At 49.2% G+C, this 26,608-nt stretch overlaps 1 protein-coding gene across 1 annotated transcript in view; it reads right to left on the bottom strand.

The window, feature by feature from the left end:
* The window catches only part of DSCAML1 (DS cell adhesion molecule like 1), a 335,603-nt gene that overhangs the window by 300,642 nt on the left and 8,353 nt on the right, over window positions 1–26,608 (bottom strand). Inside the window, exons 2-3 of the mRNA XM_003796863.1 lie at window positions 18,675–18,992; window positions 14,726–14,872 (exon numbers count right to left, since the gene is read on the bottom strand). Coding sequence (XP_003796911.1) covers window positions 14,726–14,872; window positions 18,675–18,992 — 465 coding nt within the window. The remainder of the gene's footprint in view (window positions 1–14,725; window positions 14,873–18,674; window positions 18,993–26,608) is intronic.

Here is a 26,608-nt window from a genome sequence, read left to right as displayed (position 1 = left end):
GCTTGAGCCCAGGAGTTGAGGTTGCTGTGAGCTGTGATGCCACAGCACTCTACCCAGGGGGACAGCTTGAGGCTCTGTCTCAAAAAAAAAAAAAAAAAAAAGACCCATGTTTCTTTCGGCTATATTTTCTTCAGCTCTTTTTTAGAAGAAACATTTTAAGGAATAAGACATTCCCCAAACAGTTGTATTTCCCTCCACGAGCCCGTCGCCGCCCCCTCAGAGGTAAGCGCTCCCCTGAATATGGTGTTTAGCATTCTCCTGCGTGTTTTTATACTTTGGCCACAGATGTATGTATCCAGAAACAATATAGGGTGCTGTTCTGCATGTTTTCAAACTTGAAACAAATGGTACCGTAATGTATGCATCCTTCTGCAGTTTGCTTTTCTCCCATTCACCATTTTCTCCTGACGTGTCCGCCCTGATTTGTAAAGCTCTGGTTCATGCACTTCCCCTCCAGCACGGCGTTATTACTGTACAACGCTAACAGATTTAATTTATCCATATTGGTTTCCTGGGTTTTTGCTATCACAAACGTGGCTGCGGTGACTGTTCCTATTCACGTCTCTCCGGGCTCCTGCATGTGTTTCTTTGATAAACATACAAACCGGAGCTCTTTTCTTAACTGGTCTGTCTCCCTTGCAGGGCACAGACCTGTGACCAGCGTGATGCAGGGTGCGCGGGCTTAGCTGAAAGGGACCTGAGTGATCATCTGTTCCAGCACCTTCACTTATAGATGAGGAAACTGATACCCAGAGAGAGGTCCTAACACTCTTTAGAGACAGAGGTGGAACTTGAAACCTCATGCCCCCTTCCCACTTTGCTAGTACTATCCCTGCTACGTTCTAGGAGAGCTGGTGGCTACTAAAAAATGATCCAAAGGAGAGAGAAGTGTAAAGACATCTGGGCTCTGGGGTGGGGGATCTTACACCCGGGCCTGGCCCTGAGGCTGAGGACTCAAGACTGAATGCTTAGCTTTCAAAAAAGTCCTCAACCTGGATCTCCAGCACCCAGATGAGGCCTCACCCTTGAATACTCACATTTCAGAGGAAGCCTTCTCCTGGACACCCAGACGTGAGAGGAGACCTTATTCCTGGATACTCCTTCCAGAGGTAGGCTCGCATGTGGACACACTCAGGCCACGGCCTCTTATTTGGACACCTGTCCTCTGGACTGAGGCTTGCCATGTGTTCTTCCCCTCCCCCTCCTATAGATAGTCCAATTCAATGGAAGACTCTAGAGCTGAGAACCAGGTGGCCCAGATGTGATGGCTCAGAGTGGAAGCGGGGTGCTGATGCCAGATGACTTGGGATTGAATCCCCACACTATTGCTCACTAGCTGTGTGACCTTGGGTAAGTTACTTCACCTCTCTGTGCTTTGTTATTTTCCATCTTTCAAAGGGGGGTGGTGACAATTCCACCTACTTTGTAATGAGATTGGGAAGACTAAAAGAGTTGGATTGTATAAAGTAAATCACATGAGGCCTGGCCTATGGCCGGTGCTGTAGGTCTTATTACCTCCCCCAAATTCCATACAATAACTAGTATAGCCTCAACACCCTCCACATTGTAGGACCTCATCTTCCGTCCCGACCATTCCCTGTTGAAAATCTTCACTAGTTCCCCATTGCCCTTTAATTATACACAATTCTTGCAGTATTAATTCTACCTCATCCTTAATGTACCCTGTGCTCCAACCAAAACAGCCTGTTTTTCCCTAAGGGCAAGCCATTGTTCTCAGCTTTCTAAGAGTTCCCTGACCTGGCCTCCTTTACCTGGAACCCAGATGCCCACTGGGATGACATAAGGAGCTTTAACAAATTCCGATGCCTGGATCTTACTGCCTGGTTTAACAAACAGTGCTTAGGCTGGGCCTGGAGGACACTGGTGGTCTCAAAAGCTCCCCAGGTGATTCTAAAGTTAAAAACTGATAGATCTAGAGCACTCAGCCTGCCCAAATGGACCGATTCTCCAGGACCCAAGGGAAGTGCCGTTTCTCCCAGGCGCCTTCTTTAAATCACAAAAGATGGGTCTCCCCAACCTCTGAGGCCCCAGAGAACTTGATACCTGTCCGGCATGGCTCGTCACACTCTGTCTCATTTCGGGGTCGCCTATGTCCCAAGCCCACCTTACTTGGTAGACAGAAAGCCCCTCAAAGGCAGGCACAGTGTCCCTCACATATTTCCATACCTCTGTGCACCCTTCCTGTGCCTAACAGACCTCATTAAGTAGCGACTGATCCAAGACTGTCCCTAAAAGTCCAAACATCTAGTCCACTCTCACTCCTCCCCAGAAGGCAAAGTGGGAAGGGAAAACCATGTCTTTGTTTGGGAGACAAGGTCAAGAGCTGAACGTTACAGCCCCTGCCTCACCTAGACACGCTTTTGAGCTTGAAGTTCCAAGGGGATGACCTTTCCCATAGACAGTGGGGTCTACACAAGTAAGTTTCTCTCTCCTTTCCACAGGTAAAAAAGTGTGTATGTATGTGTCAGTACTTACATATGCATGCTCAACATTCAAATTACACAGTGCATATTATACGTATGCGCACATCTATATTTTAATTAAAATTCGTTTCTTCGGTGTGTGGGAAGAGGAATTTCTTCAAATCCCCTGAGAGCCTCAAGCAAAGACCCTTGGGAATCACTGTCTACATAACACAGCATCTTGCACTCAGGAAGTGCTTAAAAAAACATTTGCTAAATTAAATAATGAACTAAAAATTCAATCATCTGATTGTTGTTTCTGCCAACATGCCAACATAGCCATTTAGATAGATTTAGGGGATGAAACTGATGTCTGATGTGGTTGGCACAGCTACAGCCTGATGGAATCAGAGGTGTGTGCTTGCACCCTTCCTGGGCACAGGCCCCAAGGAGGAAAAATGGCTTCCCTAGGCCTGTGTCACAAATGGCAGGCTCTGGAACATTCTAGATGCAAGTCCTTTCCCTTTCTGTGTCCCATTCTGGGGAGCAAAGAGGGACCTAGCCAGGTGGTCTTAGGAGGGATTCCTTAGATTCAAAGTCTCAGCAAGCCCATCAGACCCCTACAGAGGCTGAAGCTCTCCCCTCACCTGGCAGAGCTCCAGACTCTGTTCCACCTGTCACCCCACATTCTTCTTTCTCCCATTTAGTTGTCTGCTGCTCAGCTAACTCTCCAGGATTCTGGCAGACTCCATTCCCCTAAAGACTTGGGTATTCAATTCAACCTTGAGCCTCAATTGCTCTGACCCCAATGTGGAGGGGAGGAATCTCTAGGGGTGAGAGGAAACACTTCCGACTTAGAGACCTCTGTCTCAACCTAGGGACCCCCGGGACTCTGAACTGGGCTGCAGCAGAACTGCCTGGCTGCAACAGGCTTGGCATTCCACCTAAAAGCTGAACTTGGCAGCCCACAGACACAGGTGTTTAAGCTCTAGAGGTTTCTGCACACAGCAAGATATCAGGTAGACCAAAAAATCCACAAGCAAAATGTTAGTCTTGAGCTTAGGACATGCAAGTGCGTAATGCTAAGGGCTTCCCTGTTTCTCTGCCCCACCGTGAGGGCCGGACTTCTCATCATCCCATTCCCATGCGCTCAGCCCTGAAATCCACATGATGCTCTGTAAGGAAAGCAATGTTCACCCCCCCAAATGCTCACACCTATACGATCACATCTGTGACCTCAATCCTTGCAGAGACTTTCCAAGCTGCAAAGAGAAGACTAACCTTGGGTCAGTTTATGTGAGTCTGTCTAGCACTAGGAAAACTTGAAAACCTACATATGGAGAAACTACATGTAGAAAATAGATCTATATAGAAAAAGGCATCAGATACATGGAGAATGGATTTTCTCTCTCTATAGAAAAAAAGTACATAATTTGTCCCCTAGGCTGGAGAGCAGTGGCAATGATCACACTCTAACTTGTGGGCTCAAACCATCCTCCCACATCAGCTTCCCAAACAGCAGGGACTATTTATTTTTTTGGAGAGACAGGTATCTGGATTCGTTGTATAGGTTAATCTCAAATCCCCAGCCTCAAGCAACCCTCCCACCTCAGCCTCCCAAAGTGCTGGGATTATCAGCGTGAGCCACTATGCTCAGACAGCACCAAATTATTAATTCTGACAGCTGAGGAAAGTGAAGCCCAGAGAGGCTAAAGGCTTTGCCCAGGGTCATATGACAGAAGCCGTGTCAAAATTTGAACCCAAGGCTCTCGGAAGTCAGAGCTCACCCTCTTTTACTTTGCTACACAGCTTCACCCCATCCTAAAAGAGGCTCTGAGCAAGCCCTGCTTACCTGAAGCATATGGTGCCCTATTCTAGCAGCCGTAGAACCAGGTATAACCACACCTTTCCCTTCGTTTTAGTTCATCCCATTTACAATTTAATCCAAAGTCGCCGTCCCAGCTAAATCTTCCTCCAGGCATTGAACAGACGTTGTCTGAGTGCCTACTATGGGCCAGCACACAGTGAGGCTTGTGGCACTCCAGGCGCAGACCACTCGCCCACTGCCACCCAGTGCAAGCCTCAGCTCTGACCCACAGCACCGTCTCCACCAGCCCTGGCTCTGGAGGCAACATCTCGTTGATACGCAACAGAGTTCAAAATCACAGGCTTGGCAGGAAGTGCCATCTATACATAGCTCTACCATTCTGTAAGCACCGTTGGCTTCTTCTGAATAAATGCTACCCTACATTAAATGCCAGAATTCGGCAAGCAATACTGCATGTTTGCGATGAGATTGAGAACTAAAGGCAAGATTGATTCTGATGTGAACACCAGCAAAGCAAATGGGTTTTTGAAAACCCTATAATTTCCCTGCAACCCTTGACTTCACTAAACACACATTTTTAGACTACAGCACAGTTAGGTAGGCATTAAACAAAAATGAGGTAGTCTAATGATGATTTATGTGTAGGCTAACCTTCTATAAGGAATTCCGCTCTGATTTCAGGGTAACTTACAGAGGTGCCAACTTAACCAAACAATGCAGCTTCCTACATGGCCACTGCCACGATGTGATTCGGGGCAGAGCGTTTGTCTGCAATTGTCTTAAATCTGCTGAAATTCACCCAGTGGGTGCCCTGGAAATGCAGCGCCTGCCATGAACTAAATGGGAAAGCAAAACACGACACATGCACACGCCGCCAGAGGCACCTGTGAACACGAGACGTTTCTGCTTGACTGAGGCGCACGGCGGATGGTTCTGGAACCAACCAACTGGCATGCAAGCGCAGAGCAGCCCGCCTGCTGGGGTATTGGAAGAAGTCCCGGGGAGCCGCAGGCACACACTCCAGGTGGGGCCTCCACAGCTCCTGGTGTACCCCGTCCTAGCGGGGTGACCTTGAATAAGGCCATCAGTCTCCTGAAGCCTTGCTTTCCTCCTTTGGTAAATGAGTCTGCTAAACTTGTATCTCCCACAGATATGGTTGGGAGGATGCGCTGAGACCATGTCAGGGAGCTGGCTCAATAAACCAGAGACCCTCATACAAATAAAATGCCTGCAGGACATAGATCGAGAAGGGGCCCAAGGCATCTCAAAGAGCCAAAGGCTAACTGCCCTGGGATGAGACCCTGCCTCGCCACCTTCTCCCTCTGTAGCCTCAGGCAGGGGACTGACCTCATCGTGCTTCAGGCCCCACATCTGCAAAATGGGAATAATGATAATACCTCCTGCATAGGAACTTGCGAAGATGAAATGAAATGACAGAGGAAAGCACTGTCGCATAACAGCTCAGTAATTGATCTCTATTGTCTTAGCAACCATCGCTCTGATTCCCATGTCAATTTAGGCCATCTGACTAGGAAGAGAACGCCTTTCCTGCTTCCTGGGGCTTCCTGGTCATCGCTAATGTGCAAAAAGTGTGTTTAACAGCATCAGAAAGTCAGGTTTTCTCCACGCTTACAGGAAGACTACAAGGCTGATTCCGATGCCCCCTTCCCCAAAGCAAGAATACACAAACAATGGCAAGATCAAGGGCCAGCTGCCTTTCTCTCTTTCTCTCTCTCTTTTTTTATTTTTTGCAGTTTTTGGCTGGGGCTGGGTTTGAACCCCCCCACCTCCAGCACATGGGTCCAGCACCCTACTCCTTTGAGCCACAGGCACCGTCCCCCTTTTCTCTCTCCAACTGCCTTGGCGAGTGAAACAGTGATGGTTGGGAGTCCATAGGACAGCCCTCAGCCTGGAGTCACTGTTACAGGGGAAGAGCTTAAGGCTTTGGGGAACAAAAGCTCTGGGTCCAAGCTCAGGCCTTGCCACTTGGAAATTAAATGATCCAGAGTAAACCGCTTGGCCTTGCTAAATCGCATTTCCTTTATATCTAAGAATGGGGGTAGCATGCTTCCAGGGTTCCGAGAAGAATTCAAGGGGATGACACTGGTGCCTGCCACAGGGTCCTGCATACATGTGACTTGATACGTGTTTATTTCCTTCCCTCTCACTTCTCGCTGCCCAAGTCACCAAGCCTCACTGTACCTGTGTCCTTGTCTCTAAAATGAGCATGGTATCGTTTTAGAGATAATACAGAGTGTTCCAAATGTGGCCATGCATAGGGAAAATGGGAAATTGTAGCTAAAGATACTTTTATTTACAAAATACTCACTATAAAATTTTACAAAGAGGTGGCCAACACACAGAGAATATTCTGTAAATATTTTACAAAATTTTATAAGGAATATTCTGTAAATAAAGATACGTTTAGCTACAATTTCCCATCTTCCCTATGCATGGCCACCTTTGGGACACCCTGCAATTATTCTCATACCAGGGCTTGAGCACTTTGGGCAAGTTAGACCCAGTCAATTTGGGGAGCTGATCTTTTACCTTACTAAACCACACACTTTTATTTCTTCAATCAACATAAAATTTTTATCAGATACCCTGCAAGGCATTAAGTGAATACAGAGTAAGGACACATCCCAGTCCTTTCATTTCCCTGATTGTGCCCAGATGTTATCACAGTACATTTGAGTCACATATACTGTGGTGGTCATCTACCTCCCACAGTCCATTGAGGCTTTCTCAAGATCCTGTTTAGGGGATCCATTCCCCACTTATGACCCAGTACCACCGTGCCTTTGGGTGAGTGACTGCACCCCTCCTTACGCATGTTCCACCTGTAGCCCAGCATGCAGAAAGGGTAGCACAGGTGGGAGGAGGAGGACATGATGTCTCCGGGGAAGACAGGGCTAGCTGGATGGGGCTCAAGCTTCGAAAACTCTGTAAAGTTGGGTGGGCAATTTCCCTGATGCGCTGAATTCATTCCTTCCCCATCTAAGAATCTGAGTTTTCTTAGAGGCCTTATTTCCATTTCAAGGATTCCTTCTGCAGTAGGTTTCATTGTCCCCATTTTATGGATGAACAAACTGAGGCTTTGAAAGTAACTTGCCCAAGGCTACAGGTTAAGTCTAGCAGACTCCATAGCCAGTCTTTTCCCCACCACATCCCACTACATCTTTCTGTAAATAGTCTGTCCAGAACTGTCACCCAGTTTTCGCTGGGTTGTTTGTCTTTTTCTCGTTAATTTGCAGTTGTTTTTTAAGACAATATAGTGCAGCACTTAGGAAACAGGGGATGCAGCCTGAATGCATGAGCTTACATTGTGGCTACTAATGTACTTACTAACTTTAAGCGATTTGCTTAGATTGTTTGTGCCTCTGCTTGCTCATCTATAAAATGGGGGAATAATAGTCCACTCATCTTCAGATTGCTGTGTAGATTAAATGAGCTCCACACACTAACATGCTTAGAGTGAAGCCTGGCAACTTAATAATAGGCTGGTCAATAGGCTGGACACGGTGGCTCATGCCTATAATCCTAGCACTCGAGGAGGCCGAGGTGGGAGGATCTCTTGAGTTGAGGTCAGGAGTTTAAGACCAGACTGAGCAAGAGCAAGACATCATCTCTACTAAAAATAGAAAAATCAGCTGGGCATTGTGGTGGGCACCCATAATCTCAGCTACTCAGGAGGCCGAGGCAGGAGGAGCACTTGAACCCAGGAGTGTGAGGTTGTTGTGAGCTGAGCTGAAGCCATGGCACTCTAGCCTGGGCAACAGAGTGAGACTGTCTCAAAACGTAAAACTGCTCATTAAATACTAATTCTTATCATCATCTTGTCCTTTATTTTAGTCCCCAGAACTAGACAGGACCTTTGTGAGTTCAGCAGTCTGATCCTCCAGCCATGTCCCCAGATCCTATCCTTACCCACTGGCCCCTGCCTGCACTGTCACCTTCACCCATAGTGCTCCCTCTGCTCCTGTGGCCTGGTAATGTGTGCCACTCCCTCGGGATAAGCTACTGGGCTACCACCATCAGAAAGAATCTTGGCTTCTGTTGAATCATCCTCTTCATGGGAAGATGTGATAGCCCCTAAAGAGAAGCCCCTGAAGGACAGGAACAGGTCACAGTCAACCTGGACTCTTCTGCAAGGCTTAGCACTGCGCCTGGCACCCAGTGGGTGTCTAAACCCCCTTTGTTGAATTACCTCGGCCCCATCATCTTTTTCATGTTAGCCCAGGCTGACCACCTCAGCCCCTTTCCTCTAAGCCCCTAAATAGTTGAAAGCTCCCCAACTTTGCATCTAAACAGTGGAATATCACAAAAGGAACCCAGAAGCAAGTCAGCATAAAAGAGACGAAGGACCACCATTAAACCCCGGTAATGCTACCCATCTGTTGTGTGACCTTGGGCAGGCCCCCCCTACTTCCCTCCTTCCATAGCATAGTCCAGTAGGGGAGAGACTGTCATTTCACCATCATCCTTAATCCCTAGAGGAATGTGGGGTCTGAATAAACTATGGATCCTTCTCTTGACAGTTACATATCCCTGGAGTGGGGATAACACAGATTTTAAAATATTACGGGACAAATATGATTAGCGTCTTGAGCGAGGACCTGATAAAGTTCAGAGGAAGTTAAGAAAAGGATCCCCTTGACGGAGGTTAATCTGGGTGACTTTTAAATCCCTTCTCAGCAGAAATCAGGAAAGACATCGTGAAGAAAGTAGTATTTGAACCAGACTTTGAAAGACGCGTAGGCTTTAGTCAGACAAAGAAAGAAAATAATCTGGTACCTATAGTAAAAGAAAAGTACCCCAGGAGTAGTTAAAATCATGGGCCCTGGGGGAGAGCGGGAGGTGGAAGGGACGGTGGCCGGGGTTTCTGTCTCAGTAAATGAGGGGGCTGGACGGCATGACAGTATGTGATTGCACACGATCGTATCCTACATGGGGTCCAAACCGGTTTCCGGACACCACCTTGTCTGTCTTGTCCCTGCCCATCCCCCATCCAAGTTGGTGTCGATCCCTATCAGCCTGAGCAAAGCCTAAGTAGCATGCTGAATCTGCATTCCAAAGCCAAACCAAGATCATCTCTGTTTCTTATATTGTGATTATCCATCCTCGTCCATCAGAACTGACAACACAAGCTGCATCCTAAATTCCTGGATTAGAACTGTCTGTGCGTCTCCCACTGGCCCGCAAACAGAGCCGGTGCCCAACAAAGCCTTCTGGTTAGAATGGTTGTTTGTACGCTGATTGTAAGCTAGAGATGGATTGCCCTGCAGAAAAGCCAACGCCTGTGGTCACTGCACACACAGCCAGAGGTCAGCCCAAGGGCTAGTGACATGTTTCTGTTCCCAACAAGGACGGGAGACAAGGGTGGAACTTCCTCTGTCAAAACCCGAGGACTGTGGATTCCTAACGGGGAGGTTTCTCTGGAGGGCAGCGGGAGGCAGAGGAACCCAGAGGGCCGGCGCCAATCCAGGCCACATCCCTTACCAGCGGTGAGGCCTTGCATAACTTCCTTGACTTTCCTGGGCTCCAACATCCTCAATTATAAAGTTGGGGGGGGAAAACAAGAACAAAACGAAACAAAATTACCTCTTAACTGGTTATTTGAGGATTAGAGGTAATATATGTAAAATGCCTAACCCAAAGAGGTCTCCGTGCGTGCTAGCCGTTAGCATTAATCTTATTATTATCATTACGCTCCAACAGTGCTATGTTGGGGATAAAAAGATGAAAAGGATATAGTCATACACCCTCCTGAGACAGACAGACAGAAATAATGGCCTGGGATGCCAGACAGAATGAAGTAAGTGTTCCAGAAATGAAACCAGAGGGGCGGTTATGTCTGCCCAGGTGGCAGACATACTTCAAACCCCATGCAAGGGGACACGTGGACCAAGTTTAAGGGACAATAGAGGGACAGAGTGTCCATAAGAAGAGGAGGCGCTAACTGTACACCAGAGATCACAGGATCCTATGAGAAGAGGTAGGGAACCCACTTGGAGCCCTAGTACTCTGAAGAAGTGGGGAAGGCTGGTGGCCTGGCATGACTGTCACTTTGGACAAAGGTGGGCTACACCTGCCTGATAGGAACTCTCCACTGGCGGTCCTTTCAGACAGAACCCCTCTGACCAGAGTCCTCCTTGCTCCTGTCTCTCCCTTACCCCAACACACAGTCTCCCCTTGACTATTCCTAGTCAAGGCCTGAGGACAAGTCATTATCAAGAGCCCCGTCACACACACAAGGGGACTGCAGCAGGCTCGTCTTCCAGAGCATCAGCAGACACATCTGATTGCATCTGAGCAGCGTCCAAAACTCCCCGCTGGGGCCAAGACAGCCAGTCAGGATGCTGGGGAAGAGCATGCTGGGAAACTCCCACAAGGAGCCCACATCGATGTAATCAGGTCTGGTGGAAATTAAAAGCTATTAGGAACAGGGCCGGATTTATCTTTATATCCAATAACATGCATTGTAATGGTGATCAGGCAGATGGGAAATTAAGCCACATCTCAGCTTCACGGAGGCCGTAATTTTAATTTATGTTTGCGCACAGCCCTCGGACCTCTCACCCCCATCCCACTTGCCTTGAGAGCTAGTTCACCCCAAGACTGAGTCCCTGGGGAGAGAAGTAGGGGTGGGAGCCTGCCAGATCATGGGCTCTGTGTTTTACACACACTTCTTTAAATAGCCAGATAAGGAAGATGACCAGCTTGAGGGGGAGGTGAGCAGAGATGGGGGTAGTAAGTAGCTCTGGGGAAGGGTGGCACGTTGAGCGGTCTCTTCAGCCTCTCCTGGGAAAAGCATTGCCAAAAAGCTGGTTAAGGATTCCACCAGTTCCAGGATGGCCACACTAGCCAGGAAGGGTATCCCATGAGCAGATACCCAACTCATGGAATGTTTCTGTGTCTAAAGCCTTTAATTCTTCCCAAATTCCCCCCATAAAAAGGTGTGGGAGGGCTGGATCTCATTCATAATGGCCTGCACCCTTGCAGGAGGGGCCCCTCCTCCCAGGGCACTTGCTTTCCCCCAAGGGGGACCTTCCAGGGCCCACGAGGCCCACATCAGTCCCCCTGCTCCTTCCTCTGCTTTCTAGCACCTGTTCCTGCAGACCCTGTGTCCTGTACAGCATCTGGACCCAGCCGTGCAGACACAGAGATCAAAGTCAACACAGTTCCCCCTCTTCCAGAAGCTGACCCTGGAAAGTAACTCTGGCTCATCCTTCCTCAACCCTCAAGGTAACTAATCATTACATCTGACTCCACTGTGAGAAGCTGCCGTCGTCCAGCCCCCACCTCAAAATACACACACATATATCCTACAAGAACACACACACTGGGTATAGTGTGAATATGGATAGTGGGGTGAAGGAAACCCTATTTTTATAAAAGAGCAAACTATTTGCATTTTCTGAAATTAAAGCATGTAGCATGTAGTCCCAAATTCAGGTCTCTCAGGTACAAAGCCTGGAGGCAGTAAAACTCCACTCTCTCTGGCTCTCATGGATTCCTCTGGGAGCGTGTTGGATTCCCGTGTTTTGGGAAGACTGTCCCTGGATCTAATGCACAGCTGTCGAAGAATCTAGAATGATTATTGATGGGGCTAGAGGGCTGGGCAGGGAAGGAAAATTCTCTAAGGCCAAAGGAAAGAGAGGAGTTCTACAGAACCAACGTTTAACACAGCCCTGCAGATTAACATCCAGGCTACTTCCCTGATAATTATGCCCTTTGGGGCCACCAGCCCAGTCTCCACATCAAAGACAGCCCTGAAGCCCCAACTCCAAGGTCTGCCCGGGGGAAGCTCACTGCCTCCAGCGCCTAAGCACAGGAGTCCGTTAACCTCCTCTTTCTCCTATCTGATCTCATAGTCCTATCCACTCCCACCTGCTCATCCAAGATTTCAATGCCTCTGTCGATGCCTTTCCCCAGATTCCTTCAGATTTCTTCCAACCAACCATTCATCCACTCGCTGATGATTTAGTGAGTATTTATCCCAAGTGCAGAAACCGCTATGCTGAGAGCCAGGGCTGGGCAGATGAAGATAACCCAGTTCCCACCCTGGGGAAAGGCAATCTTGTTAGGGGGACACAGACTCTGTTACCTAGTAGTAATGCCTACCCCAAAACAGAAAACCATGAGTTCAAAGAGGAATATACTCTCTTCCACCTGGTAATAGCTACAGCACATCTCAGTGTGTATCCTGCAGCGTTCTGAACATTATACATAGATTAACACATGTCATTCTTACTTGAAACCTATGAATCCATTCCACAGTTGCAAAAACTGAAGAGGTTAAGAATCTGCCCAGTGAGTAAACAATGGAGTGAGTTTCAAACCCAGGTGGTGTCTGGTCCTGTGTTCTAGGCTTTTAATCACTACACTAGACTTGGTTCCATGAAGCCATCCCTAAAAGAAATCAACAAACATTGATTTTTTTTCCACCTTCCTGATGCCAAAGCCCTCACTGCCGACAGTATATATTTAAAGCCTCCTTTGCAGCCAGAGGACTCTCGACTGGATATATTTGTTGGGTGCCAAGAGGCCCTTCTGTGTGGGGGTTAAGCCCACAGGCTGAAGATGCAGACCTGTCTTCAAACTCTCATCCTCTGCTCAACAGATGTATGAGCCAGAAGAAGTTACTTTGCTTCTCTGAGCCTTGGTTTCCCTTTCTGTAAAGTGGAGGTGGGCACATACTTACAGACTTTTTGTGATGATAAAGTGAGATCATACATGGAAGTTTCTTAGCCTCGTGCCTGACATATAGTTAGCACCTTCCAAAATGTTAATAGAATGATACATTTTTTGATGGATGTAACTCTTCGTCCATAAACTCAAGTGTACAAGAAACACCATATTTCTTTACGTTCTTTAAATTACTTTAAATCTGACTCTGCTAGGTGGGCAGGAAATTGCCACCATCGATATTAGGGTTTCTCCCAGAGATGTGCCAAGGCCTAAGGTCCCTCTGGTCCTCACCAACCCGCGGTCCCTGTCTACATGACCCCTTTGGGTGTTGGGCTGTGCACTTCATGCCTCATTTGGACCCCAGGACTTTGGCCCTCAGTCCTTAGGGGGCCCCACACAGCCACCCTTGTGGGGGTTCAACTACTTCTGTTGTATCCATAACCACCTGTAGGACTCTACCCCATCTCTGGCATCCTGTTATCTCTGCCCCAGAAAAAACACTCATCCTAACCTTTCCCCTTAGCTTACAGTTTTATAAAAGACAGGAAGAGCAGCTATCTTCAAGTGGCTTCAAACTCCTGTCCTACTACAAGCTCCCGAGCCAACATAACATAGTACAATGGCCCGGCCACCTGCGTGGAACTGAGAGAAAGAAAAAGGGCTGAAAGCAAAACACGAAAATTATTGTCTTACAAAAAACATCCCACCACATTAGCTGTCAGGACGCCGAAGCTCTGGTTCTTATCCCAGGTGTACACTGGACCCACCCAGGGTTTTGAAAATGTTGAGGCCCAGGTTCTGCTCCTAAGGGATTCTGATTCAGTTGATTTGGGGCTCGCCTGAGCATTCGTGTTTTTAAAGGAGCTCCTCTCCTCGGGGCTTAAGAATTCCTACTTTAGAGGGTTTCACGCATTCCTCACCTAACTGTACACTTGTAGGGCAACAATGATTTCCTACAGCCAGTTATGGGACCTCAGTGCTGAAGGGCACTCAGACAGCACCTGGCCAAGTTCACCCATTTCACAGAAAGGAAAATAAAGGTCCTTGGTAGAGAAAGGAAGGAAAAAAGCAGCAGAACCTCTGCAGTGCGTAGGGATAAGGGAGAGCATGGTAGAAAAATCCAAGTTTTGGAACTGGAGGCCTAGAGTTATTTTAAGGACTTGAGGTCCTCTCTTGGGGTTTCCAGACCTGTTTTCCTGTTGGAGGGACAGCCCTGAAGAAATCAAAGGAATAAATAATGAGAAGCTTACAATCACGGCGGCTGTAACGAGGCGATCCTACAACGTGGTTTGAAGCCCGTCTCCCCAAATCAGCCTCCGAATGAGGCTGGCTAGAATTCTGATGGCGTCTTTAACCAAGTCAGGCCAAAGGAGAAAAAAAGCCTCATCTGCTTACTCCAGTCTGGCCCTCCGAGGAGCCGGTGCTCACGGCTCCAGTCATTTGAGGCAGAAACACAAACCACAAACCAGCCTCTCATCTTCCCTCTCCCTCCTCTCTTTCTCAGGCACGTGCTTCCTTCCAGCCCTGCCTCTCATCCTTCAGGGCCAGGCTGAGCCAAGCCCCAGCCGTCAGGAAGGGCAGGGCCACACCCCGTGTTGGGGGACCTTCCTACATCCCCCCACACAGAGATGTGCCAGAGAGAGACCAAAGACGCTTTTTGTGCCAGAGCATTCATCAGAACAATAAGAAATCACTCCAGAGCCAGTCTCATGATGAACAAGTACTCAGGCGCCTGTTTCATCCGACCCCCGTCCGCCGCCGCCCTGCGATTCTTTCTTACCTGGGATGATGGAGACTGTGTCCTTCTCCCAAGACACAACGCTAACATATTCCTGCACTGAAGAGGGGATGAGGCACTTGAAGACGGCCACGTTTCCACGCATTGACCTTTGATCCTCCACCCGGACGGTGTAGGGTTCCCTGAAAACTGCGGAGAGTTTGGGAGTAAGAGGAGAGTGTCGCAGGATACAGTGGGCGCCCCAGAAAGGAGCAGCAAATGAGCTCAACTCCCGCAGCACCCCCCAGCCACACCCTCACCACCTCCCCTCTCCACCTTCCACCCAGAGAGCCCAGCAGCTCCTGTACAAACTGGGGCCTGTCTGGGCAACCCCGTCTCCATCAGCCTCCTCCCTGATGCACTGGGCAGCCTGCTCTGCCTCAGAAATGTTTGCCCTCCATTACAGGACTATACCTCCAAACTCCGGCCTTTCCCGTTTTGGTAATTAGTGAAGCATATTAGATTGTAAGAGCCTCGAGGGCAGCGCCTAAGCCCTGTGACATTCAACCAGGGGATGACTAGGTGATAAGGAAACACCCAAGGAGTCCCCCAAGGTAACTCAATTGGATTTCCTGCGTCATTCCTGGACCCAGGGTGGCAATCAGTTTGGGCACAGTGATCGTAACTTGCTAAAATAAAACCTGTGTGACATATAATGTAACAGCAGTTTGGGAGCTACTACAACACAACAGCTAACCTAGGAGATGTACGCTGAACTTTCTGGAAGGGCTTAGTGGTTTAGAAGGATGATGGGAGAGAACATCTGAAACTGTGACATGGACACAGTTCCCAGGATCCCCTGACACAAAGCATCTGTGCTGCTTTCTCTCCTCCTGAGACTGCCTGTGGCCTCTAGAGCGCCCTGCCCTGTCCCCCAGCTTTGGCTCTGCCTCAGACCATTCCTTACTCCCAGTGTCCACCTCCTTCCTCTATCTCAGGGCTAGTTTCTGGGACACTGTCATTCACAGCCACTCCATGTGTCAGGCTCTCTGGGCAGGCTGACCCAGGCTGGGGAATGGAATGGAGGGTCCTGCCTGTGCCCTGTCCTCCTCCACATGGTCTCTCCTAGGGGCTCACTCTGTCCTTCCACCCCCTCCCCTGCCAAGCAGAGCTGGAACATCCAGAGCCTCGCTGCCCACTGACCTTGTCCCTCAGCAGGCACCTGGGCAGTGTGCCCTGCTCGTCTCCCTGCCAGGGTTGCCAAGGTGACACTTAGGGCCCTGTAGCCTCTCTCCCGTGGTGCACCTGCAGCCCCTCTGGCATCACCGAGAGCATCTTAATAGGTCATGTTTCCAGCTCTCCCTGGTCAGCCCCAGGCTTTATTCTTTCCCCTTCTGGAGTTGTGTCTGCTATGGGGAAGGTGGAGGAGAGAGAAGAGAGGAGAAGCTCCACCTTTGGATGTGGAAGATCACAGAGGGGACCAAGGAGAGCTGACCATGGGAGCAGGCAGAGCAGGGAGTGGACAAGGCTGGCTGGGGAGCAAGCCACCCGTGTGGTCCCAGGGAGTCAGCAGAGGGTGACAGTTAACAGCACCAAACGAACAGGCCCTGCCTCCTCCACCGACCAGCAGTGTGATCCTGAACCAGGGTCAGTTAAACTTTGGGAGCCTCAGTTTCCTCGTTTGTAAAATGAAATAACAATCAGAGCAGAATGTAAGAGGCCCAGCGCTCTGGAGATGTTGCTTTTCCTGATAGCTGCACCTCTGTGATTAGCTGCACCTCTGTGATTAGCTGACCACGTGCCCTTGGGAAAGGGACTCGAACCTCTCTTTGTCTTCGTCTCCTTGCTTGTAAGAAACACTTTACAGACTCACTGTGAAAACTGCTGCATCGTAACTCAGTGACAGGCGTGTAGAAGGAAACATGACGTCTGCCCTCAGCCCAGAAACGGGCCCCAAATCCCGGTGTCAGGCCTCCCAGGAAAGAAACTCGGAGCATGGCCTGGCTTCTAAGAGCTCATCGTCTCCTCCCAAACAAACCCATGGAATGAAGCAGAATTCTCACCCTGTCATACCCCACACACTCCTGTTCCCACCTCCTTGGAACCCTGCTCTTAGGAGGGATGTTTCTAAGGCAGAGGACCCAAGAATTCAGATAGCGTCCACCACTGGTTTGGAGGTCCTCTCCAGAACCTCTCTCCTTGGTCAGCCTAACACAGTCCCAGGAAAGGAAAGATGCCGCCCTCTGGGCTTGGAGCCGTTGCAGTGGGCTGGCTAGAACACCACCTGTCTTCTCCCCCAAGAAAAGTTCTTCTAAGAAAACTACTCTCAAAGCTTTATAACTATTCAAGGCACGCCTTACCGCTGATCATGACCCACCAGTGAGGCAAGATGTCCTAGTTGAGAATGGCCCTTCTAAGCTATCCTCACATTTCCAGATTTAACCCAGGGAAATGAGACCTTCCATTTTCTTTAAAGAGACCACCTGAGAAATCCCACCTCCTTGCCTCCATCCACATTTCCAAAGACCAAAATCCACTGCTAAAAGTTTTCTGAAATGAATTTTCCATAAATGCTTGGTCTCATGAGATATGCTACACTCAAACATCCCTCAGCTACTGAACAAATGAAATGTGGTCTACTCACACAATAGATCACTAGCCAGTAACGAGAATGAATGGCCCGCCACCATGCACAGCAGTAGGGTTACTCTCACAGCTAGAATCCTGAGCAAAGGGTCAAGAGAACATATACTGTAGGATTTCAATTATGTAATGGTCAAAAATCAGCAAAACAGGGTGGCACCTGTGGCTCAAAGGAGTAGGGTGCCAGCCCCCCATACCAGAGGCGGTGGGTTCAAACCCCACCCTGGCCAAAAACTGCAAAAAAAAAAAAAATCAGCAAAACATCTGTATTGTTAAAAGTCAGGCTAGTGGTGCCCTTAGAGCAGCAGTTCTCAACCTGTGGGTCACAACCCACAAGAACTGTGTTAAAGGCTCGCGGCATTAGGGAGGTTGAGAACCATTGTCTTAGGGGAATAGTATATGAAAAAAGCATGAGGGTTTCGATATCATGCTTCTTGATTTGGGTGTTCGTTGAACTTTGTGAGAATTCATTATACTGTACGCATGATATGGGCACTTTCCTAGATATATAAATAAAAGGCTTTTTATAAAAAAGAAACTCACTGAGAGTTTTCTGTGAGTCCAGGGCTGACATGAACACCTAATTTATTTACTTTTTAAATTTTTTTATTTCAGATTGATATAAGATACAAATGATTAGGTTACATCATTTGCGTTTGTTAGGTAAAGTCCTTGTTGGAGTTATGCCTCTCACCCAGGAGAGGTGCCATATGCCCTTACATTGTACCTATTAGGTGACAGCACACTGATCCCCCTCCCTTCTTCTCTCTCCCTTCCCAGCTCCCCCCATATTTGAATTTAATTGTATTTTTCTCTTGTATGGGCATGAATTGGTTCATCTACTGGCTCCATCTTAGCATTGAGTACACGGGACGCTTGCTTTTCCATTCTTGTGAAACTTTCCTAAGGACAACGTTCTCCAACTCCATCCAGGGCAACACAAAAGCTGAGTCTAGTCTCCTTTTTATGATGTAATAGTGCTCCATGGTTGCATACACCACAGTTTATTAATCCACTCCTGGGGTGATGGGCACTTGGGTTGATTCCATATCTCGGTGATTGTGAATGGAGCTGTAATAAACAACTAGGTGAGTGCCTGATTTACATGAGTAGTGTCTCATTTAACCATCACATAGTGGCACAGAGGTGGTAGGGAGGTATTAGCACCCACTTTGCAGATGAGAAAACTGAGGCTCAGGGAGGTATGGCTTATGCCCAAGGACACACAGTAAGTGGTAGAGTTAAGATCCCAAGGAGACTAACAAAACTGTCCTTGCCAGACCCCCTGAGCATGTGACACACATGTCCTCAGAATCCTTAGACTGAGCTCCCCAGTGTGGGGGGGGGGGGCAGGCATCTTAGCGCTCACCTGCTTTGACGCGGATGTTGGGGCTCCGGATCTTGCCGGCCGCGTTCTCCGCGGTGCAGAAGTAGTCATTGTCGTGGATAAAGCTATTGAAGGCGGAGGGGGAGAAGGGGTAGAGCTGCAGCGTCCCGTTGGCGTGGACGTGCCGGATGTGCGGCACGTCGTAGATGTCGTCCCCCGTGGCCAGGTACCATCGAAGGGCCGCGCTGGGGGAGCCCGCGGCCGGGCAGGGCACCACCACCCCCACAGAGCTGGAGAATGTCACCTGCTGCAAGGAGTCATTTACAAAGTAGAGGCTGGTGCCGACATCTTCAGGGCGGGCTGCAGGAGAGGGAGGGGAGAGAATCCATTAGGGTGTGCTCTGATAATACCCTCCCAGGCCACGGGGGCTTGCACAGACGGTACTCATGCATCCCAAGGCCAAGCACCTGTCATTCAGTAAGTGCTTAGTGAGTGCTAACTATGCACAGGCAGGCTGGGCACCCATAGCTCGGTGGTTAGGGCTGGCCCTGTGCACAGGGCTGGTGGTCTCGAACCTGGCCAGTGCCTGCTAAACAACAATGACACCACCAACAACAAATGACAAAAATAGCCAGGTATTGTGGTAGGTGTCTATACTCCCAGCTACTAGGGAGGCTGTGGCAAGAGAATCACTTAAGCCCAAGAATTGGAGGTTGCTGTGAGCTGTGATGCCATGACATTCTACCAAGGGTGACATAGTGAGACTCTGTCTCAGAAAAAAATAAATAAATAAACATGCACCAGGCACTGGCAAAGGTGAATAAGAGATAGTTCCTGCCATCTAGAAGCTTCCAGTTTTGCACAGGCATAGTACAAGCCAGAAGACTCATTCTCTCTGCCAAGCTAAGTCCACGAGGAGAGGCCATCTCACTATTTTGAATGATCCAAAGTCATGATCCACTGTGGACACCCATTAGGAGAGACATGAACGCTCGGCTGAATATGCATTTACTAAGCACCTTCCACTGGCGTGCAAGTTCACACCCATTGCCTTGGTTCATGTGTACCACCCTGAAGAGGAGATGGTCTCACCCCTTCTTTACGACCCTATTTTAAAGCTGAGAATAGTTACGCGATTTGTCCGGGATCACGCAGCTAGGTTAAAGAACGGAAATTTGAACTCATTGCCCATAAAGATGTTAATGCTCTTTCTACCATCGCACAGCGGAAAGTTAAAAGTTATCAAACCCTATTCTAAGACAAAGGCTGCGGGAACTGGGATGAGCCCTGGAAAGATGGAAGACTGAAGGAGACTCCTAGAGCTGGCCTCCCCCCTGGAAGCTAGTTTGGAAAATGCATTGCCATGAAGGGTGGAATGAGGACCAGAAGGTGGATGGAGAAGATTCAGGCGTGGGGGGCAAAGGGCCCAGCTTCTAAACCCACCCTGACACTAAGGAATTTCCTCCCCTCTCTCATCGTCTTCTCCTTCACATATAAAATGGGCATTAAGGGGGAGGATGGACAGACTGCAAAGGCCCCCTTCCATCTCTAGCGTGCCCCTGTTCCAACTGTCAACCACACAGGAAAACGTTCTCATGGCTGCCCCAGCAGTGGCAGGGCCCCTGGACCAGGAGGACCAACAATCTGCTCCTCCATCCAAGCTTAGCACTTTGGTATCTCCTGCTGTCACCCCAGCAGCCCTGAACATCAGCCTCAAGGAGCCCTCCCTGCCTACCCAGGAGCCTGACTCAGAGGGGAAGAAAACCCACAGCCAGAGAGGGTCAGGGTCCCGGTCCGTGCTGGAAGCCACTCCCTCTCCACCAGGAAGATCAAGGAGCAAACAAACCACTCTGCTGCTTGTTTAAAGAACGTTGCTGAGGACCCAACTTGACCTCAATTTCCACAACTTTATAGGAAAGGGGAGGGCCCACATCCGGCTGTATTAATATTCCTGGCTTAACTCTGAGCCAAGCCTCCAGGGAGAACATACCAGGCAGCTCATTGAGGAAGGCCATTAAGCCTCATTGGTCAGAGCAATTCACATCATCTCATAAAAAGCCGTGATGAAGCCATTAGCAGACGTGCCAGAAAACACACTCGTGGGCTCCCTGCTGCGGTGTCAGGGGCGTCCTTTCAGTGGCAAATGCGTTTTCTGCCCCTGCCAGCCACTGCACCCTTAGCAGCTGAAAGGCACTGGGGGGAGGGGAGGCACATCACCTTGCCCACCTCCTCCTCGTGCTGCTCCCTCGTGTGACGGTCACAGGGTTGGTGTTGACCATGTCAGCTCTGGGGGGACCCTCAGATGCTCCTGAAGCATGCACAGGTCATGGTGGCTAGAGTAGCCCCCAAATCATGAAATCATCCCATGTCACAGGGGGCCAAACTGAGGCTGGGAGGCTGTTGGATCCAGACTTAGCAGGACTCTGCTCACCTTCTGAAAGTCCTTTTTCCCAAGGTTCATTCAACAAATATTAGTTAAGCATCTTCTGTGTGCCAGACACTGTTTACAGGACTTTATGACCTCTTAAGGGACCTCTCTTAATCCTCCCACCCACAACTATGAGATAGGTACTGTTATAACCCAGTTTACAGATGAAGATACCAAGGGACTGAGAGGTCGAAGGAGCTTACCCAAGACTACACAACCAGAAAGTGAGGGCTCTGGGGTGCAGACTCAGGCAATCTGACCCCAGAGTCACTTGCTTGACTACATGATGTATGGCCACAGTGTGACCACCGGGAAAATAAAAGCAGGACCTTCATCTTCCTCAAACACAAACCAGCCACCGACTTCCATTGTCAGCTGGCTAGGAACAGGATTACCAGACAGGAGCATGCCCAGGCACACGCAACACACGCTCCTCCTGGGAGCCGCCCCTGTTGGGCTTTGGACATTCCAGACAATCCTTAGCTTTGGGGAGCAGGGACATGGCTCTGGCATTGTGGGGTGCTTCCTGAGACAAGCTAGTTAATCAGACACCCTCATCTCTAGCAGCTTCAAGGATTTTAAGAGCTAGAATCCATCAAAGTACAGAGAGACTTGACAATGTGCCATACAAATGGGAAACCCAGAAGCTTCCCTGACAGGGAGGAACTCAGCAACTGTCTGATTCATGGGAGAGAGTCAGTTAAAGAAGAATTCGATGTAGCCCACTGTCATATTACCTCCAGCAATAATAATAATGATAATAATAATAATAGCCACCACTGATTTCACTGTTAACTGCAGACAGGCTCAGTGCCAGGTCCATTCTTTATGTTGTTTTCATATTACGTAGATTTTATATTTAATCTTCATAACTCCCCAGGGGTGTTGTTATTATTAGTAGCATTCCATTTTGCAGATAAGGAAATTAAGATTCTGAGAAGCCAACGCACTTACCCAAAGTTACACAACCTGCAAGTTTCAGAGGTGGGCACCTAACGCAGCTTTGCCTCACATCAGACGTGTTTTCTTGTGGAGCCATCAACGTGTTTTGCCAGAGTAGGGACCCCTCGTCCCCTTTTCCTCCATCCCAACCTTACTCCACACTCCTATTCTCCTTCTCTCTTGTCTGTATATGCATCCCACCCTCCTGAGATGGCCCCGTCCTGAGCACCCCTGCCCCGCTGCCACCAAGCACATCAACCACGATGACAGCAGCCTTCCTGCAATTCTGGGCCTCGGATCTTGCCAGAGCCAAGGACACAGCTTCCCAGCAACTACAAATGGGTAGATCTAATTGATGAATTGACTGGGATTGTCCAGCCACCTGTCAGGGCTGATGAAATGGCAGATTCATAGCAAAAGGAGAGTAGCCTCATATTTCTCCCACCCCTGGGATGTGAGCTTCTGTCTTCTGAGTCTGGGGGAGCTGGGGAGGATTAGACACACCATTCATTTCTGCTTACGGTTCTGACAGTGCACTGCCATCATGAAACATCACCTCGGGTGTAAAACAATAGCATTTTGCACTTACATTGGGTTCATATTTTGCCATCACAAGGCACCTGTCAGCTCAGAATGAAGAAGCCCTTAAATAAACATTAATTTACCCTCACCCTGGCTGCCAAGAGAAAGGAGTGAGTGAATCCATAAAGGGGAAACTGAGGTACGGACCACCAAATAGCTCGAATCTCTGTGTGCCAAGTTGAAGCCTGGGCACAAGGACAAAAGAGAGGTGGCTGCAGAAGGAATGGATATGTTTGGTCCCCCAAACAGAAGGGGAAGCAGCAAGGGCCTGATGGCTTCATGAAGACCTCATGGGGTCTGCCATGGCCTCTGTGATGGGAGCTTTGCCTCCTTCTCAGGCTCCTGTTCAAATATTCAGAGCAGGGACAGAGCCTCAGTGACCTCAGAGGAACAGGGAGGTGTGTACAACACACAGCACCCTCCCCTGGGGTCTCACAGAACGACCTTCCATCCTGGGGCTCACCTCTCACCTGCTGTGGGACTCAGGCCGGACACTTAGCCCTGCTGAGCCTTGGTGTCCTCCTTTACAAAAGGGGCAGTGCACCCTCTTACCTCTCACCTGCTTCCCCGGGCTACTGAGCAGGTGCCCTGGAATGTGAAAGTTCTGGATTCCCCATGAGGTGCATGCTGTGAGGGATGGGGACTATTACTTGGGTCCCAGCTCTCCCTTGGGGTCAAGGGTGCCTTAGTTACTGGAAAGAAGAAAGAGGACAGCCCCACCTGCAGCCCAGCAGAATTTAAAACCCTCTGCAAACCCTGCTTCCTCTCAGCTGATTCCAGTACCCTTCCCCATGTCCCTTCCCACATCCCCTCTGACCCAGGGAGCAGGAAAGACTTTCACCCCCTTAGAGACATTTACCAAGCACCAGCCCATGGCAGTCTCCCAGGAGTGGTGGGCGGCATCAAAGGCAAGGGGCATGTAAAGGAGACAGCCTGCAGGAAAGAGGTGAAATGACAGCACAGGGCCACACATGCAGACAGGAGCCCCAAGAGGGAGGGAGAGAGAGAGAAGTTACTCAGCAACCAGAGAAAAAGTTTTAGGAATGGGCGCCTGAGCTGAGCTGGAAGGAAGATCTGAAGATGTGGGGTGGGACAAGGGAAAGCGTTCTGGGGAGGGGTGTAACAGCAGGTGTAGCGGGTGGGGCATGTTTGGGGCCCCTGCAGAAACCTTCCAGGCTGGAGCGCTGGGTGGCTTGAGGAGAAGAGGCACCCCAGCTGCACGGAAGATCTTGGCCCTCAGTGCTGAAGGTGGTGGGGAACCTGCAGAGGAGTGCAAGCTTTGGAGAGCAAGGTGTCAGACAGTCCCCTGGCAGTGGCCATGGAGACTACTCAAGTTCTTGTAGGCCTTGTACCTAACTCCCCTGGGGTTCCTGCAGGGCATCCAAGTCCTCAAAAGAAAGGCCAACATGTTCTGAAGACCTACTGTGTGCCAGGCACTGCGCTTGGGTGCTTCAGCACGTTTTCTCATTTAATCTCGGCACCCAGGTATCTAGTGGGGGTGCTATTAGTCTCGTTTTACAGCAATAGGAAAGGAGGCTGGGGTGGGGGGGGGGGCTGTCACTATCTTCTCTGAGGCTGTACAGCTAAAAGGAGATGGAGCCAGAATTCAAGCTCAGGTCTGTCTGGCTCCTTCACCGTGCTGAAGAGTTCAAGGTCTGGAGTCTTGGGGAGTTTCTCTTTCACCTCTTCTCTCTGAGCCAGTCCCAATTTGGAAAGCAAATCTCCACTCCTACCTTCCTCTCAAATTGTAGTCACTCCCCACCCCCAGCTCTCTCTTCCCGCTACAGACAGAACCAGGCGTATTTACAGAGAAAGACGAGGAGGGGGACACTTCATAAATAAAGAGAGAGACGCTCAGATCAACAGCAAAGCTTCTGGTCAAAGGGGAAAATGTATTTTTAATAGAAAATGGAAGTTATGGGCTTGCTTGTCATGTGACAGATGCCCAGACTTAAACCCATTTAATCTTCTCCGCCGTTTAACATGGAGCACCACCCCGACGCTGTGTTTCATAAAACAGGCTTCAAATCGCTGGGAGATTAGAAGTGTGCGAAGAGCACAGCAATATTTTTAAACCAGAAGTCGCCCCCAGGCATTTGGGCTCTTTGCCCTCAGGGTCACCGCTGAAAACTAAGCGGCCATTGCATCAAGTCTCTTGCTTATTCTCCGCTGCCCGGGCATTGGGATTAGTTTGGAGACAGAAATTAGACGCCTGGGCATGCAACTTCGTGGGCTCCCACCTCACCTGCCAGAGTGGAGATGGAGCTGCCTGGCCACTCTCTGGTACACATAGGGTTACCCCCATGTCATCATCTGTACTCATCATAAATGACAACCCAAGGGGACTGAAACATTAACACCTCACCACCTCCAGAGAGAGGATGAGTCACTTTGTTCCCTTCCCTTACAATATTTATTCATCTCATTCACCGGGCTCTTTATCCAGGAGCATCTGCCAGTACTGGGGCCCCTGCAACACCCTTGGTCCCCAGAGATGGGTAAGATTCTTCAAGGAGCATGTTTTTTGTTTGTTTTGAGACAGAGTTTCACTTGTTGCCTTCAGTAGAGAGCCCTGGCATCATAGCTCACAGCAACGTCAAACTCTTGGGCTCAAGTGATTCTCTTGTCTCAGCCTCCCAAGTAGCAGGGACTACAGGTGCCCGCCACAACGCCTGGCTATTTTTAGAGACAAGGTCTCACTCTTGCTCAGGCTGGTCTTCAACCTGTGAGCTCAGGCCATTGACCTGCCTCAGCCTCCCAGAGGCTGGGCATGGCATTTTTGAGAAGCATATTTCCCTGGGCACAGCAAGAGTGGGTTGGGGAAGCCATGAGTCTTCAGGGAGAGAGGCAGGAGCAGTCAGGACCAAGGAGGCAGAAGGCATCCTTTCCCCTGCAGAGCCAGGAGCCCCAAGGGCAGCTACTGCCTTGGTCACCACTTCATCCCCTGGGCAAATATTGGGCACTTGGCACAGTGGTTAAAAGCCCAGACTCTGATGTCAAGCTCCGTGGGTTTAAATCCTTACTCTGTCACTTACAAGCAGGGTGTGTGCCCCCAGGCAAGATTCCCTCCCCTCTGTGTGCCTTAGTTTCACCTTCTATAAAATGAGGGTGACAAGGTCTACCTCAAGGGTCATTATGATTAGATGAGTTTATACCTAAACATATGAAAAGCTCAGGGCTGTTTCTGGTGTAAGTGAGTGCCTGGCACCACCTGCGTATTGTGACTGTTGTTACAAGTATTATTATAGCACGCAAGCAGTATTTCTGGGAAGAAATGAATCCTCATGCAGCAAATAGTTATTGCTAGCCTATAATGAGAATAATAATAATTTAAAATAGTGGTTCTTAAATGTTAGTATGCATAAGAAGGACTCTGAGAGATTGTTAAAAGTGCAAAGCCTTGGCTAACAGATTCACCAAGTTTGTATTAAGGGCCAGACATTCTATTTCTTCTGTCTAGACTCAAAGTAACTATCCCCCTATAACTGTATCCCTATCACCAGGAGCTGCTCATTGGCTTGGCCAACAAGACCTTACTACCACATGAATTAACTCAATTTGGTGATCAAGTTCATAAAATAACAGTGGTCTAATCAATAACAATGGAGCACTGCAATAGCCACCAGCCTTTGCTAATAATCCCCAGGCCTCATGCAGATGTGGGCTGCAGGGTTTTCTCAGACTGATCGGCAAAGTTGATTATTTCACTGAATTTCCACACAGAAAGTTTCACGAGAGATATATTATGTGCCTTCACTCGGATTGTTCTCATCCCAGAGTTGGAAAAATTGGATCCAGAGAGGTTCAATGAGTGGGACTGCTGCTTATCCACCAAGTTCATTCAAAATCCACATGGGGGCCTGGCGCGGGGGTGCACACCTGTAGTACCAGTTGCTTAGGAGGCTGAGGTAGGAGGATGGCTCGTGCCCAGGAATTTGAGGTTCCAGTGAGCTATCCCAGCCAGCAAACATTTCATCTTTTCTCATTCCTCCCGCAACTAAATGTCAGAGGCACCCTAGTCCTT

The sequence above is a fragment of the Otolemur garnettii genome, unplaced genomic scaffold, assembly GCF_000181295.1.
Source record: "Otolemur garnettii isolate 467f Iridium unplaced genomic scaffold, OtoGar3 scaffold00108, whole genome shotgun sequence".
NCBI lineage: Eukaryota > Metazoa > Chordata > Mammalia > Primates > Galagidae > Otolemur > Otolemur garnettii.
The sequence above is the reverse complement of the archived record's forward strand: the minus strand, read 5'-3'. Positions and strand labels throughout refer to the sequence as shown.